Raw genomic sequence first — 16,712 nt, 5'->3', positions numbered from 1 at the left:
GGTGACCCTTCTATCACCTGGATGGGTTTATATCTATAGTAGAGCAATGGTCATAATATACTGGCTGATAAGTTTAGCTTCCACAGAAAGGGTGACCTAAGTAGGGAAATAGCTAAAGAAGGTGTCACCATCTCTGTAAAAGACACATAATACTCCTCGACTCTCTCTTACACACCCGCTTGCAAGCAGTTAATGCAAAGGTGCACATGTGCCATATGGGAAGACCTTATACTCCCTTTACTTGCCATTGAATTTAGCTCCAGAGGGTGAGCCCCTCTGCAACCTCATCACACAGGTCCCTTGGCTGTTCTTTCTTTGTGGAGGCTTAACCACATATCATGTACTGTGGGGCTCCACCACCAGATGTCCCCAGGGTTAAGCTGTTGAGGCTCTTATGTTGTCCGAAAATAGCTTTCTCCTGAATGGGGAGGAAAACACACGCTTCAGTACTGCCAGTGGGTCATTCTCTACCATCAATCTATCCTTATGCTCTTCAATCCTCACACACACTTTTCAACACCATCCACCACACTAACTGATTCAACTATGCCAAAGTTGTCAGGGCAGTCATGAAGACCACCTGCTCCTTGTTGGAGTGGCAAATGCCACTGTGTAATTAGGAGTAGGTGTCTGGCCTTGGAGAGGTTGGAGTATTGACTATTGGATGAGAATCTCGCAGTCTTTTAGCTGGGAAGGGCAAAAAGCTGTTGTACACTTAGGAAGAGCAAAAAGAGATCATGGCTACAGCTTATGAACTCCATCAGCCATTGCACTTAACCAACCTATGTATGGAAAACCATTAGGAGGATTTTGGGGACAGGTGGGTGGTACCCTATTAAAATTGGTATGAGGAATGGAGATTTCGAGACTAGCAAGAGAGACATTGTCCAGACCAAGGTAGAGCACTTCACTCAAATCAGGGCCACTGTTGGCAAAGATCCAGCATTATGTCATTACTGAGCACTTGCTGAGAGGGACATTAGGGACTTAAGTTCCACCAATGATGAAGCCTATAACTGCTCCCCCTCTTTGTGGTAGCTGGATTCAGCATTGATTGCAATAAATGACATGGGAGTATTTCACTACAAAGTGCTTTACAGCATGTTGCTGCACATCACTGGAACTGCTAAGAGAATCCATTTTGAACTTTTTAAGTTAAAATAGGAAACTGGTCAATTTTGTGGTGCATAAAAGAAAGCTATTTTAATTCCACTTCTTAAACAGGGGAAAGACCATAAATAACTATTTAGTTACCATAATGTTGCCCTCACTAGACTGTGGTAGAGGCCTTGGAGTGAATAGTCAAATTCTGTCTTGTCTGGATTTTAGACAGAGTGTCCTATGCAACCAGCACTTAAGCGACATCCCTTAGCCCCCCATCCCCCCCCCCCCCCCCCCCTTGCCCCTTGAGAAACCCTATATACTGCTTTGAGGCGTAATATCCTTGGACAAGTGCACACACAACTCTTCTAGGGGCATCTTCCTATTTTTATATGGTCCTTTCTTTGCAAAGTTATTTTAGATGTCTAGTTAGCATGCAATGGTTTATTGGGTAATTTTATACAAGAAAATGACTTTCTCAAGGTAGAGTTTTAAGCTTGATCTTGTTTTTATTGGCTATAGCTAATATTACATCCACAGTAAGATGTCCTGTTAAGTTTTCTTTATTTTTGAACAACCTGTCAGTTTTTAGTTCACATTCCAGTGTAGTGTCAAGTACACACCAGCTGCTGATGACTAAGAGACTGAAGAAATAGGCATGAAAAACAGAATTTATGTTTTCACCCTAAAAGTTGATTTGTTTTGTTTTTGACCACTCTCATCACCTTTTTAACCTCCTAGAACTTAAATAAGGATCACTGTTTAAAATTTCAAAGATTCAGTGAGTTATCTGAGCTTCCGTTTTGGCCGGGTTACGTGGCTGCCTCATTTGCAGAACTTGAGAACTTGGTCCTGCAAAGCCCTTATTATTTTTAATGTGTTGCACACTGGTTGGGGTGGGAGGTGGGGGGCAGGGGGGGGGGGGGGGGTCGTAGACCAAATATGTCTGCTCCAGTTTTATACAGCTTCTCTTCCATCCCAACTTTATTAGAGATGCACGGTGTATGTGTCTGCTAGATCATCATAATGTAAGGTACCGGATTCTGTCCACCATGAGTCCATTAGATTGACCACAGGCACATTTAGAACAACTCTCATGCTCAACTTCTGTGCTGAAGTTGCACACATCTGCTTACACTCAGACAGCAATTACTCTTCGTGTGACAGGGGTACAGAATGTATTCCATACCGGAGATGCCTGCAAGCAATACCATTGGTTGCTCACATTTGTAGCAACTTTTCAACAGTTGTCTGTGAGTGACAAGGCCATATTTTTTAAATGAATATGGCAAATAGTAATATTTTATGCTAAGGGTGGAGTAAATTACCACGTTGGCTTCTTCAGATGTCCATAATTATTTGATACATGACTACTTTTAAAAAAGAAAATACTCTGTATGTGATTTTCAAATATATATTTAATAACATTGTAGATGAGCACCACAATTTACAATTATGGAATCCCTTGAGTGCTCAGTAGTTTTGTCTGACTGTGTGTCATAGGCTGCCTACCAAATGCATTCACAGTCTGTCACGCTGGACTGTACATGACATGACTCTGAAGGCTCAACTGATTTCATTTCATCTGTGTTGAAACTTTTATTAATTTGTTTTAACCATACTCATCTCGAAAATCTTGGTAAGTGGGTTGTTAAATACTCCATTGTCGTGTGTCCATCATCACCATCACAATCTACTGGGTTAGAAGGTAGTACACAATATCTGTAAGAACCCAGAGGGAACAGTAAGAATGGAAGGCAAAGAATGAAGTGCTTAGATTAAAAATGGTGTAAGGCAGGGATGCAGTCTTTCTCCAGTAGTGTTCAATCTGTACATCGAGGAAGTAATGACGAAGTCTCAGAGTGGTATTAAACTTGGGTGAAAGGATATCAATCAGATTCACTGATGACATAGCCGTATTCAGTGAAAATGAGAAAAATACATGACCTGTTGCATGGAATGAACAGTGTATAATGAGCACAGGATATGGATTAAGATAAACCGTGGAAATATGAAACAGAGATGAGATTAGGGATAAACTTACAATGTAGTTAGGGACTATGAAGTACACAAAGTGAACCAGTTCTTTTATCTTCAGAGCCAAATAAGGAATTACAAACAAAGTAAGGGGTACGTAAAAACCAAACTGTCATGGGCAAAGAGAGCATTCTTTGCTAAATGAAGCCTAGTAGTACCAAACATATGCCTTAAATTCAGGAAGAATTTTTTGAGAAAGTGCATATACAGGACAGAATTATTTGGAAGTAAATCTTGGACAGTGGGAAAACCTGATAAACAGAATTGAAGCATTTGAGATACAGTTCTGAAGGATGTCGAAAATTTAGTGGACTGATAGAAATTGGGATGTGCTATTCAACAAGTAATGGAAAATGTGGAAAACACTAAGCAGAAGAAGGGACAGTATGATATGACATGTGTTCAAACACCAGGGAATAGCTTTAGCTGTACTAGAGGGAGGTGTAGAGGGTAAAAACTATAGGGGAGATGGAGACAACATATCCAACAAATAATTGATGATGCTTGGTTTAAGTGCTACTCCGAAATGAAGAGTAGAGGAGTTCTTGGTAGGACATATCAAATGAGTCAGAAGACTTACAACTCACAGAAAAAGAAAAAGTTGAGAGAGAGAACAGATCTTTTAAAAATATCTTCCTTTCGATATTTGCGAAGGTTTAGAACCAATTGCTAGGGTCTGTGAAAGGAATGAGTTGACATTCAAATGACACTTAACTGGTGGAGACAGCTGCACAACAAGAAGTATCTAAGCTTTTGGGTTCCAAAACATTAGGCATCTACCATATACTAACTGGTATGCATAGTGACAAATCATACTTTTTGTTACCAACTGAGGAGAGCTCCAATAGATGTTACAAACAGCTTCTTTATTAGCTTGAAAAACACTGGTGGTTACAACAGGGATAATGAGAAATTAACTCCACCTCTTCAGTGGTTCCTGCTAAATACAGTTCTGAGGTATAGGCTGCAACTAACTCCTGGCAGCCAGGACTAAAATGGAAAAATCTAGCACTTGAAGAACTGTTGCCTACTGCAAGCCTAAATTCTTGGTGTGACACAGTCTTCTCCAGTGGCACGTCAATTAGAGCTTAACTGATGGAATGTAAGCAGTCAGCTCATCACTCTGACTGCTCTTGGTCCTGAGAACTACCCATACTGGTTCCTAGGCTGGCTTAAATACTCACTCTTCAGGAAGAGGTTGATGTTCCCGCATGGCTGCTACAGAGCGCGTGTGTGTTGCTTACTTTGACTGACGCATCATAACTTTTGTGAGGGTTGTCAGTGTCCCTGGTCACCACAGCACATAGTGAGGCGAAACAAGTGCTGTATCATTGTAAGACATACAGAAGCACGGAGTGTACGGGGGCTTGCGCAGTTCATTTCTACCAGCGCCACATCTTCGTAATGTATTTGTGCTCAACATACAAAGGATTGAACCATAATCTAAGAGTGAAATTAAAAATTAAAATAACTTTTCCAAACTTCATCCGTGTATTCTTCAGTTTTGTAAGGTCTGAGAATTAAAAGAAAAGGGTGGCACCGAATAATAAGACTACAAAGCTAAAAACTGTTCAGGATATGCAAAAGTGTGTCATAACTAAAACTTACAAGTCTCAACTTGATCAGAGCAATATTTTGGTTAAAATCAGCATTTGTATGAAAATTGAAGGTGCTAAATATTAAACACAGAAAGATGAAAATTTGTATGTAGCCTTTGTTTGATATAAAAACAGTAACTGTGGGCACCAATAAGCTACCTCTATTAGTTTTGAAGTTATGTACTAAAAACAAAATTTGGAATCAAAACGTCCTTATTGATGATAGATTAGGTATCATTTGTGTTAGTAATAGAAATTTCTAATTACAGCACTAGATTACATTCAGGAAAGAAAACATCCATACAAAATTTTAAGACTATGTTGTAAATAATAATAATTACAAGAAACCTTAAAGATGCGGTTCAAAGGTCATGTTCTACTGTCGATTCAACTCTAAAAATTCTAACCAACAAAGTTTAAATGCAGTTGAGATAAAACTTTTTCAGTAACTAAAGCAAGCTTAACCCTTTGCATATAATAATAAAGAAGATTGTACATTGTTAAACAACAGTGAGATAGATTGATACAAGTTCGAGAAAGCAACTATTTAGATACTACTACATGTGCGTAAGGCGGTTCATAGCGGATGTTCCGTCTGACGGTCTGCTGTGCCTCTATGAAATTGTTTTCAGTAAAAGTAGGAAGTGAACTTGCAAGGACTGTACACCATCTTAGATTGCAAAGATTTCATGGAAGCAACTGTTTTTGTGCTGCTCTTAATGTGAACTAAACTGTGTGGAAAATGGCAAGATTATTTTCCACTTTTAAGGCTCGTAATTAATTTTTTGTGATTAGAAGTCAGGGCAATAGATCATTTTAATTGGAACTTCCCATAGAGGTTGCCCCTGAACTGTTAATAGTACTGCTGTCCGATAGGGATATTATTATCATCATTGTGGATAATATTACATTTTGTGTGTATGAACATTTTCTGAATATATCAATCAGTTAAAACTCAAAACTTTTGTTTATAGTCATAGTTCCTGATGCCATTGAGTCAATAGCAAGTAGGAGCATTTTCTTTCAGTGAGTACAAAGAGTAGTGTGGACTTGCAGCCTAGAAATTATGGTCGGTTTGTTCTCCAGTGCTTTCTGGCTGGCCACAAAAATAATTATTAGGCTTTTGTAAGAAGCAGAGGTAGGTGTAAAGTACGCACAAACAATTTAAGTGTCTTTTTATAATAACATAACAAAGTACCAACCATTTGATTACTTACTCACCACCCCACAGTTCCACCGTCAGTTTCAGCAAGGGTGTGATTAAATTCCACAATCTAATGGAACCTAACCCCAAAGAAATGGAGGAAGAATAATCAATTGCGAACATCATGGTGATGATGAACATGAAGAAGAATGTAAATGAGTCACTAGAAAATCTATGGTGTTCATTTTAGCATTTAGTTCCCTCATACTACCAGAATATATCACAGCTTGATTTATTTGTCATGAAATTAGATTCTAAATACCAAACCCAACAAAATATTTTAAATGCCTAACATTTCCACAGACTTATTATTAACTTTTAGTTGTAATAGTGAAGCTATGTGTAGTAGATGCAGATAACAGGCATCCAAAACAAATGAATTGTGTGCATATCCACCAAAGTATCTAAAAGGCAAGGAGTGCCATGTTTACATTAAAGAAAAAAATATTTGGAAACTGTAGGTGGCAAGGAGAATCCCTTATGGGGAGCCTAAGAAATCGTTCAAGATGATGCAACTTCCCTTAAAAAAATCATCAAGAACAAAACCTGAACTAGATTTAGACATCTGAGTTGGGAAAAAGTACATACACTTGCAGCTGCACCTGCAAAAATAAAATTTCCTCTGAACCTTCAGGTGCTTAGAAGCCAGTTGGTCTTCCAAACAAAAATATTAAATCTGTAGTAGCTCAGAAAGTCTGCATCATTACCCATACCAACACTATCACCTTCAATAATAGAGAAAGATTCAGCTAAAAGCCAGCAAAGCCAAAGAAAATCAATTTAAAACTATTGGATTGGTAAGTCCTGTTGTGTTCTAATGGCAAAGGCAACTTTGTGGACAGAGGTATCCCTATCAAGGAACCAAAGTCACTGGCAGCTTTCCCCCTATTATCTTCCACCTGATATCAAAGAAGAGAGGCAGTGAAAAAGAAAACCATCATTGATTGGTAGCTTTCATAACTCAATGGAGTGCAAGTGCACTCAGAACGCATATGGAGGAACTCAAACTCCTAACACAGAAAAGTCCACTGTGCCTTTATCTGTTGGAGATAAACTTGAAAACTACTGATGCCTCTGTGCTAGTAACTTACTGCCTCCGTAGGAAATATGTCATTAGTGGTTACAGGGCTGTGGGCGGGGTAGTGTCATTCTTTAGTAGCATATACCACAGCCCACTTGTTCCACTCACCATCAGCTTGCCATACACACCTGTTGTCATCCAAATACTGATGAAAACTGTGTGCATTGCATACTTACCACTTCATGACCCACTAAATAAATAGGCTCTCATAGACCTTACTAGGCTACTCCCCAGCCATTCCTACGTATTGGGGATTTAATCCACAGCACGTACTCAGGGGTTCCAACGGCACCTGAGGCACCTGCATCCAGGGATTGCATTCTCGAGGATCCCATTGTCTTCTTAAATTGTGCATTTTAGCTGAGTCACAGTGTCATGCTCAGCCACTGACCTCTCCATCTATGCACATACCCTCGCAGACATTGCTGAGCAGAAGTGGGCACTGAATTGCATTAAGCGATCATTTCCCTATCTGGACACACTTTTCAGATTTAAGAGAACCAAAAAGGCAGCTGCTGAAATCAGTTATCAGTAGAGCATACTGGATGCTCTGTTCCCAGTTTGTATTTGTACATGAAGATCGTGTTGAATTCTGTTAAAAGTATAATTTATATTGTGGCTGAGTCATGCACACCAAAGATCTCGTAACATCGTAAGAGGCAACCTATACTGTGGTGGAAAAACAAATGCTGGTCTCTAATCAGGAAGGCATAGGCAGTGCTGTGAAAGCTAGAAACCAGACAAACATGAGATAATTTAGCAGCCTTTTGTGCAACGAGGGTAAAAACACGGCAAACAATTACGATACCTGAGGAATGTCATGACAAGAGTTACTGAATGCTGTTCATGGTTCCTCATCCCACACAAGAGTATGAGAATCAATCTGGAGGCTCTATGGTAAAGCCAGCTGAACAGCTATCTCTGCCATAATAAATGATGAGGTTACATAAATTTCTCCAGCTGACTTAGTACAAGCCATGGATAATTCCCTGTATAACATACCGTTTTTCGGAAACAGAGATCACACATTCCTACATCAAAAAGGAGCTGTAGAGAGGGGCTATTTGGACTTTAATTTCTACAGCTGAGAAGGCTGTAATTCCACCCTCTCGGTGTAGTACTGGAAAACACCTTGTCTGCTGTGAAGGATACAGCCACAGAAATAGCATGTGAAAGAAACACTCCTTTATCCTTTCAACTATGTATGATACCCAGACACATGGAGGGACTCCATTGTGATTTCCATCTTATAACCAGGGAAGGATAGCACCTCCATATGCAGTTACTGTTGTGCTGCTGTCACATGCTGTGTAGGTAAACCTTTTAATGAATGGTAAATTACTCTCTAGTATGGGTGTTGGTGAGTAAGACACTTAGCAGATCCTTGCAATGTGGCTTCAGAAAGTGCTGTTCTATTTTAGACAAAATGACTCCACTGGAGACAGCTCTACAGAAAGCTTACATACATGGACAGCACCTTATAGGGATACTCTTTGGCATTGAAAAAGCATTTGGCTTTATGTGGAGGTACAACATACTCAGTTATTTTCCATGAAATAAGAAATGCAGTTAATTAAAATCTTTCCTTGCAGCATGGTCATTCGATTGTCAAATAACCAGTGTAATTAATTTGTCTTGAGCAATTTTATATAAGAAAATGCCCCCCCCCCCCCCCCCGCAATGAAGAGTCCATTGAAGAATTCTTTGTTTGGAAAACACACACACACACACACACACACACACACACACACACACACACACACCTGCCCCTCTTCTTTGCCCCATCCCTCCCCTCGCCCTTCTTCCATGTCCCTCCATCTGCAATACTCAACTGAGCAAGATGGTGAAGTGGTTAGCACCTGGACTTGCATTTGGAAGGATGATGGTGCAAACCTGCATCCGTCTATCCTACTTTAGGTTTCCTAAATCATGCCACACAAATTCTGGGATGGTTCCTTTGGCAGGGCATGGCCAATTTCCTTCCCCATCCTTGAAACAATCAGAGATTGTACTCCGTTTCTAATGCCCTAGTTGTCGTGGGACGTTAAGCTCTAATCATCTGTCTTTCCATCTGTAATCATTCATCCCATGCTACCACATTCTTTTCTTGCCTGTTTGTTTTTGTTCACCTCTTGGCAATCCCTTTCCTTTCCAAGGGAATGGAGGGACCTAGAAGATGGCATGCATAAGCTGCTGCTAGTTTGTCCAGTCTTATCTCTCTCAGATTAATTGAGTGAATGAAGTGGCCTTCTATTTTAACATAATAGGCTTGCATGGTTTTTATTTTATCTTAGACTCAGAATCACATAGGCTTCTTTCATTAACAGTAGCAATGTTGAAAGTTAACTTTGACCTAATGCAACTGAACCTCCTGAGCATCTAGTGATAGAGCCTCAAGCGCTGAACTATCTGTTCTGATGTTAGATAGAGCTGCAGCCATGAACTGTGAAGAATACACATGAAGACTTATGTGCAAGCTGTACTGTGAAAAGGATAGGCTTTTCACCATGTAGCAGAGATGCCGAGTCGCAGATGGGTACAACAAAAAGACTATCGGAAACTGAGCTTTCGGCCAACAAGGCCTTCAAAATTAGAAAACATTCATACACACACTTGTGCAAATACCACACACACACACACGCACACACGACCACAGCCCTATCAGTTAATATTGTTAAATTCCATCCTGGATTTTCCATTGTTTGATATGGTATCTGCAAGCTTTTTGGGATGCAAATGACCCATTCCCTAAACTACTGGTACACTGAATGTGATTGTGCTTGCAAGTGGTGTTTTCTTAATCAGTTCTTGAGTGTGTAACATTTTATTTTTTCTCACTGATGTTGTTGGGCACTTGAAAGCATTTTTATCTTTGAGTATCAGCTAACATAGTAGCCATGGAAGAGGAAAATCAACCCAAATGAAAACTATAATTTTCCAAGTCTCTCATCCGTATTGAAACTCACTTTGAAACTATGTAATGCCAACCGAATTAAATTCAGAAGCATGGAATGAATGGAATCCAAGAGGATAAATTGAAATAGTTGTTTAAACTCTGTGGCTGGCAGTCTTAATTTTGAGTGGAGCAGGGTAGAGGTATTTTCATTGTGTTTCTCCCTACATAGAGTAAATTGGAGTTTGCTGTATATGCTGTTTGGAAGAGTGGTTGTAGACCTTTCCCAAATCATTCTTGAAATATTCAGACTGATCTGTAAATATCAGCATATGAAATGGAATGCATTATGATTCAGATTATTAAATTATCTTTTTTTTTTTTTAATTGCAGGTTGGAGGATTAAAAATGGAATATGGCAATGAGCAGGTAGCTTTTGTTTCTTGGAGTCCTTATGCAGACAGTTCTATTGAACAAAATGAAGTTTCTGTTAGCTCTGTCTTTGCGCAGAAACTAGGGTTAAAAAATGAGGATACAGTGCTTATTTCTTATTTTCCAAATGTTGCTGCAGTGAGCAAAGTGTGTGTTTCACCACTGTCATCTGAAGACTGGGATCTTTTAGTAAGTGAATAATTTATGTTACATATTGTCTATATTAACTGCATTGGGCTCAGACACTCAAAAACCTTTGTTTATATTCACTGAAAATAAAGTCTGAAATGTATTTGAAGAAATATTGCACACTATACTAGAATGAAAAGTCAATTAAAACTTAGTCATTTAATTGTGTATTAGTGTAATTTTTGAACTTGTCATACTTCAACATGTATGATAATAGCTTATACCATATTTTATAGTGTGTGCTAATATTTGACATAAAGTGTGAATTATCTTTTCTTGAGATATTACAGATGTTAGTTCTTTTCCAAATATGTATGGATCAATTTTTTGCTAATAGTTTAATTGGTTAAACTTAATTGCAAATTATTCTACTTAGTTTTTTAAGACAGTTTTTGCCACCCCATATGAGAAAATGCCAGATCTAGAATGCACATAGCTGAACTGTGTTTTCAAATTGAATATTCTTAGGCTATGAAGAATACATGCTGCATTGACTGTATGTGGCAAGTGGAAACTGTGTTAGAGTGTGGGTCTCTAAATTGGTTGGGCATCTAAATTGGTTCCCTTCTTTTGCGTGCAGTATGCTGATGGTTGTGCTCTTCAAGCATGCCCCAAGGAGTGATATGAAGCTTTAATTTTCCATGGACTTTGAAGTGTCCTGGTTTGGGGCACAGTTACAGTAACTCAGAGATTGCATTCACTCATCAATTTATTGGTGCAATCAATTTATGGTTACAAATGTAAGTTCTGTGCTCCTTTAGCAGTTCAAAACAAATAAAAAAATCCTTCTTGAAAATAAAGGAATTACTTCTTTGACAACTTAAAGTTCATGGAAAACAGCATAAATAAATCTTGGTGAGACTATCCTCTGAAAAAGTTCTCTTGCAAAAGAAAAAGACTCTTCATACACATGCACAGTAGGCAGAAAATTAAAGTCCCATCTCATGAGCAATACAAGGAGCTCCAACTTCAGAGTCCACAACTTGAGCCCTGTGTAGTGATGCATGTTGGTGCTGGGTGGAAATGCATGTTGGTCCTGGGTGGCAAGGGCAATGTCGAGTCTGGGCGGCAGCGTGGTGCTGGCAAACTTCTCCTTCTGCTGGTGGAGATGGAACTGCTTGCTGCTCTCCGGGTGATGGCAGTTATACCCATGTGATGAATGACTATTAGATAGCTATTGGTTTAGCAATGTGGTTTTGGACTGGCTGAGGAAAATGGTGTGGCAGATGCACCAAAGGGTGGGAGCTTCTACTGCTCTTCTGTGTGCCCTTGGTACTAGTGTGCTTCCTTGGCCAGGTGAAATTCGGCTGACTTCCGCTGGTGTGCCTGTGGAGCTGGAGCGATGACCTGCGTAGCAGTGTGACATTGGGTGTTGGTGTCATTGTAGGAGACACTGGAAACACAACATATCTTCTCCCCTTCCCCAAGAAATACTGAGTAGAGGCAGAGGCAGAGGCAAGACTTGAAGTCGAGGGCCGTGTCATTGCCGGAAGCATAGCTGCAGGGCTGGGCAGGGGATGCTGGTGGATCGATGTCCATTGGGACAGCAGGTGAAGGTGTCAACAGGCTGGGCACAGGAGCAACACATTGGCTGGGCATGCAGTGAGTCAAGAGTCCTGTGTATCTGAAACAGAGAGAGGAGGGGCCGATTCTGTCGGAGGTGGGTAACTACGGTGGGTGCAGAGTTGGTTTAGATGTTGTGGGATTGGGAGCCATCGAGGAGTGTGATGAGAAGTATAACTTGGTCCAGGTGATGGGAAATGGTGGCCAGCAGCCACCAGAGCTGGTCGTGGACAAAGTTCATTGCCCATTTTGGTGTCCAGGAGAAAAACAATGTCAACGGGAAGAAGGGGGAGAGGTGGGATGGTCTGTGAGGTGGAGAATGGACAGAGAGGAGCAGAGAGGGTGACCATGGAGCTCTTTGCTGGAGATTAGCCCTCCATCGGAGTGGCATGGTATGATGTGAGAAAAAGGTGAAGAGTCTCTTTGAGGGAGTGGTGCTGGTGTAGTTTGGATATTTGAGGCTTAGAGTCCACACAAAATGCTCAGCAGTGCCATTGGAGGCAGGGTGGAAAGGTGTAGTGTGGATTAATGCAATGCTGCAATTAGTACAGAAGGCAGAAAATTCATAGGAAGTAAACTGACGCTCATTATCCGTGACAATAGATTCAGGAAGGCCCTCAAGGGCGAAAATTTGTGTAAAGACCCAAACGGTGTGGGAAGAGGAAAGTGGAAGACATGCAGGCCATGAACGGAAAACTGGACACAGTGTCCACTACAATAAGCCACAATGAGCCAAGGAAGGGGCCGGCAATGTCCAATTATAAGCAGGACCAAGGGATGGCGATGTGAAGTATCACTGATGCTGGGCCACCTGCTGTCTATGGCAGATAGGGCAGGTGGCAACCAAATCCATGATATCATAACCCATGCCCTGCCAGTAGTCATGATGGCAAGCCAGCTGCTTGGTAAGAACAGTCCCCCATTGTCCTTCGTGGAGCAACCAGAGGACGCAGTTGTGGAGAACCACCGGAATGACCAATCGAGTGTGGCTGTTGTCGCCCAGTAGCAGGACAATGCCAGGGAAGAGAGGTCCTGGCGACAACCCCAGAATACCTGAGATCCAGATGTGCCAGAGCCTTCCTGTTGCAGGGCCAGCAGTGCTGGATGTGCTGGAGGAGGATATGAAGGATCAAATCTTCTGCAGCGTGGTGTTGGTAGAGGTCCACAACTAGGGGTAGCCACACAATGGTGCCATTGACAGTGGAGTCGAGGTGGCAGCAGACTTTGGGATCAGCTTCAAATGCCGGATCCTCTCCCAGTAGAAGCCGGAAAGGAATTCAGCTTTGGCATGATGGGTGGTAGAGTGAAAAACTGTCTCATTAAAATAGGTAGAGAGGAACAGGGTTCAGTGCTGGAGGCAGCAGGCTGTGTTGGTGGGACCAGGTGCTACAGCTCAGAGGAGGAGTAGCAGGGGCTTGTGATCCATATAGAGGATAAATGGACACCCATAGACATAATCATGGAACATTTTGGACCCAAAACTAATGGCCAATGCTTTTTATGTGGTTTGGCTGTAGTTACACTGAGCAGAATTAAGAGTTTTAGAGACAAATGCAATCGGCCACTCCACTCCATCAATCACTTGGGAAGAACAGTTCCCACATCATAACTGGAGGCTTTGGCGGTGTGCATGAGTGGCCGGGAGGGATCATAGGTCATCAAGCAGGTAGGCTTGAGGAGCGCCTATCTTAATACGTGGAACACCATGTCACACCCAGGGGACAAGCGCCACTGGACATTCTTGCAGAGGCGGTGATGGAGAGGCTCCAAAATGACAGCTGCATTGGGAATGAAATGGTGGTAATAGTTCAGTTGACCTAAGACAGATTTGAGTTGAGTCTTGTTGCGAGGCACAGAGAGCTTCTGGATGGACTTAACAAACTGTGGGACTGGGTGGATTCCAGAAACACGAAGGATATGGTCAAGATATTCCACTTGTCACACAAACAGGTCACCCTTGTCCTTGTTACAATGGAGGCCCATATGATCAAACACTGCAAACAAAGGTCCAGATTGTGGCCGAGGTCTTCGGCAGAGTCACCAGCACCCAAGGTATCGTCCAGGTAGTTGGTAGCATGCAGAACATCCCACAAAAATTGCTTAAGATACCGCTAGAAAATCGCCAGTACTCTGCCGATACCAAAAGGGAGTCAATTGTATTGAAAAAGACCCGATGGGGTATTAATAACGAAAATGTTCCTGGACGCTGCATCCAAAGGAAGTTGGAGGTATGGGTCACAAAGATCAATTTTTGCAAAAATGTTGCCGTTGCCCAGTTTAGACAAAATCTCCTCAACTTTGGGGATAGGGTAAGAGTCCACAACTGACTGGGCATTGACCATGACACTGAAATGGTTGCAGATGTGTAAGGCACCATCTGGATTCTCGACAAAAACTATGGGGTAGCCCAGCAACTATTGGAGATAGGAGTGAGGACACCAGAGTTCCTGTTGGAGATGGTCTCGGAGTGCAAAGGGAATGGTTCAAGCTTTCTAAAACTTAGGAACAGCTGACAGAAGAAGTGGGACATGTGCCTCAAAGTCCTTGAGGCCAGAAGAGGGTGCAGAAAACACTTCGAGGTACTTGGCAAACAATTTGGAGGGATAGGAATCTGCCTCCACATGACTGACATGAGGATTGGTATTGTGAATTTGCATCCCCCGAAGTGGTGAAAGGGTCCAAGCCAAGATGGTTAGGAGTGCCAGGTAGATCACCACCAGAATGTGCCCCGTGAGAGCTGTATCCCCGTACTGATTACGAGAAGAAAGGATGCCCTTGACAGGAATGAGGTTGTTGCTAAAAGTGCGTAGCTGGGTGTGGGAAGGCTAGAGAGGGGGAGAGGTGAGATCCCAGGGCCTTATATGTCGGCCAGTTAATGATGGTGACAGAGGACCCTGTATCGATTTAGAGAGAATCTGGGATGCCGTCAAGCAGGACAGGGAGAAAGACTGATTTGTGGCAGGAAGGGAGCACTATGTGGATCAGGAGAACAGATGGCAGAGTATCACTGCCCTCAGAGTTGTCAGAGTCAGAGGTGACAGGAGATGCCCAGTCGACAGACATCGACTAGGAGCAGCAAACTTTGGACCTGTGGCCAGACTTTCCACATGCCAAACATTTGGCGTGGTGGAAAAATGGCTAGTAAAACATTGACTGCAGGAGGGAAGGGTATTCAAGGGAGGGTTCCTTAAGGTTGAGCAAATCGTTCTGGAGAGCCTCATCTGGGGAGTGCACTAGAACTGTGTCACACACCAGGGAGAAAGTGTACAAACGTTTACACTGGCCATTAGTGTGCTAGAAACAACAGTCCCGAGGGTCCCTGGAGTCAGCTAATCCACTCCCTATAAGACTCGTGAAAAAGATTGTAACAACTAAAAACATGGTAGATGGCCATGGGCACATGAACATAGGACTTCAGGTTTATAGGAAACAAGAGTCCGGATCACCCTCAGAATGCTGCTGTTGGATGAGTAGGTACACAAAGGGGCCGGCATTGGCCACAAGAGAAGCACACCACTAGACGTCAACTGTCAACACATGGACCAAGAAATGTTATTCCATATGCACTAGGTAGAATGACCACAGCTTCACTTTGTGGTCAAACACTATGAAGGCAGGGGGAGGCTGCTGGAACTCCTGGCTGGGGGGCAAGGGCTGTGTCCACGTGCTCTGAAACTTCTAGTGGTCAGTGCACCAGATCCGTGAGCTTCTCTAGAAGAGCCTCGTTGACCCACTGCATCGGTTGTAGCAGAAGGATCATTGGATAAGTAAGTTCCGCGGGTACATCTACCAACGCCATGTCAATACAAAACACAGAAGCCGTGTCTGGAACAGTCATGTGAAATTCTTGCCACACCTCGTTGCCAGCTGAAGTGCCCCAGCTTGGGACACTTTTATAGTTAGTTAGTGATTACACTCACTAAATCAATTTATTGACACAATCAGTTTGTGTTCACAAACATAAGTTCTGTGCTCTGTTTATACCATAATATGCTGTATACATATAGAGGGACAGGTGGGATGGTTACAGACAATAAACAATTAGTAGAATTTTAATGTTATTTAGATATATTCTTCAGTATGTATGGAGATTGAGACAGCCTTTCTGTTATGGGAGCCCCTGGTTCACAATGTCAGAATATTAGTAGGAATAGCCCTGTTGCACACATGAAATTATTAGAACAGAAAAAGTTTTAAAGAGACAGAGAAGTTCACTTACTCCTGACCATAGAACTTCAGAATGCTATGACAATATGGTAGGAGACCAATTAACCACTACTCTTGCATCATAAACAAAATGGTTTGAATTTCAAATGCAGTTGATGGGGAAAACTATGTGTGAAAGAGAGAATGGGAGTTGCTAGCTAGGCAAGGGATTTCTAGATATTTATTGCAAGTGGCAGCGTAGAATATAGCACTTACGTATTGGCAGTACACAGACGGATAGCAAATCAGACCTTTGACTTCAGGCAAGCATCATCTTTACTCTGACATCTGTTGAGGCCATGTTCTCACAACCTCGTGGAATTAATAGCTAACTCTACAAGACTGATTCCGAGGTAATGGAGGTCAGAGCATGCTGTTATCTAGCGTGATGACAGACATCTACACCAG

The 16,712-nt window shown here is 41.9% G+C and overlaps 1 protein-coding gene across 3 annotated transcripts in view; it reads left to right on the top strand.

Moving 5' to 3' along the window:
* The window catches only part of LOC126457520 (peroxisome biogenesis factor 1), a 385,437-nt gene that overhangs the window by 27,525 nt on the left and 341,200 nt on the right, over nucleotides 1-16,712 (top strand). For all 3 annotated transcript variants that reach the window (XM_050093859.1, XM_050093858.1, XM_050093860.1), the window contains one exon: nucleotides 10,308-10,535. In XM_050093859.1, coding sequence (XP_049949816.1) covers nucleotides 10,308-10,535 — 228 coding nt within the window. The remainder of the gene's footprint in view (nucleotides 1-10,307; nucleotides 10,536-16,712) is intronic.

This window comes from Schistocerca serialis, chromosome 2 (assembly GCF_023864345.2).
Source record: "Schistocerca serialis cubense isolate TAMUIC-IGC-003099 chromosome 2, iqSchSeri2.2, whole genome shotgun sequence".
NCBI lineage: Eukaryota > Metazoa > Arthropoda > Insecta > Orthoptera > Acrididae > Schistocerca > Schistocerca serialis.
This window is presented reverse-complemented; position numbering and strand designations above follow the sequence as displayed.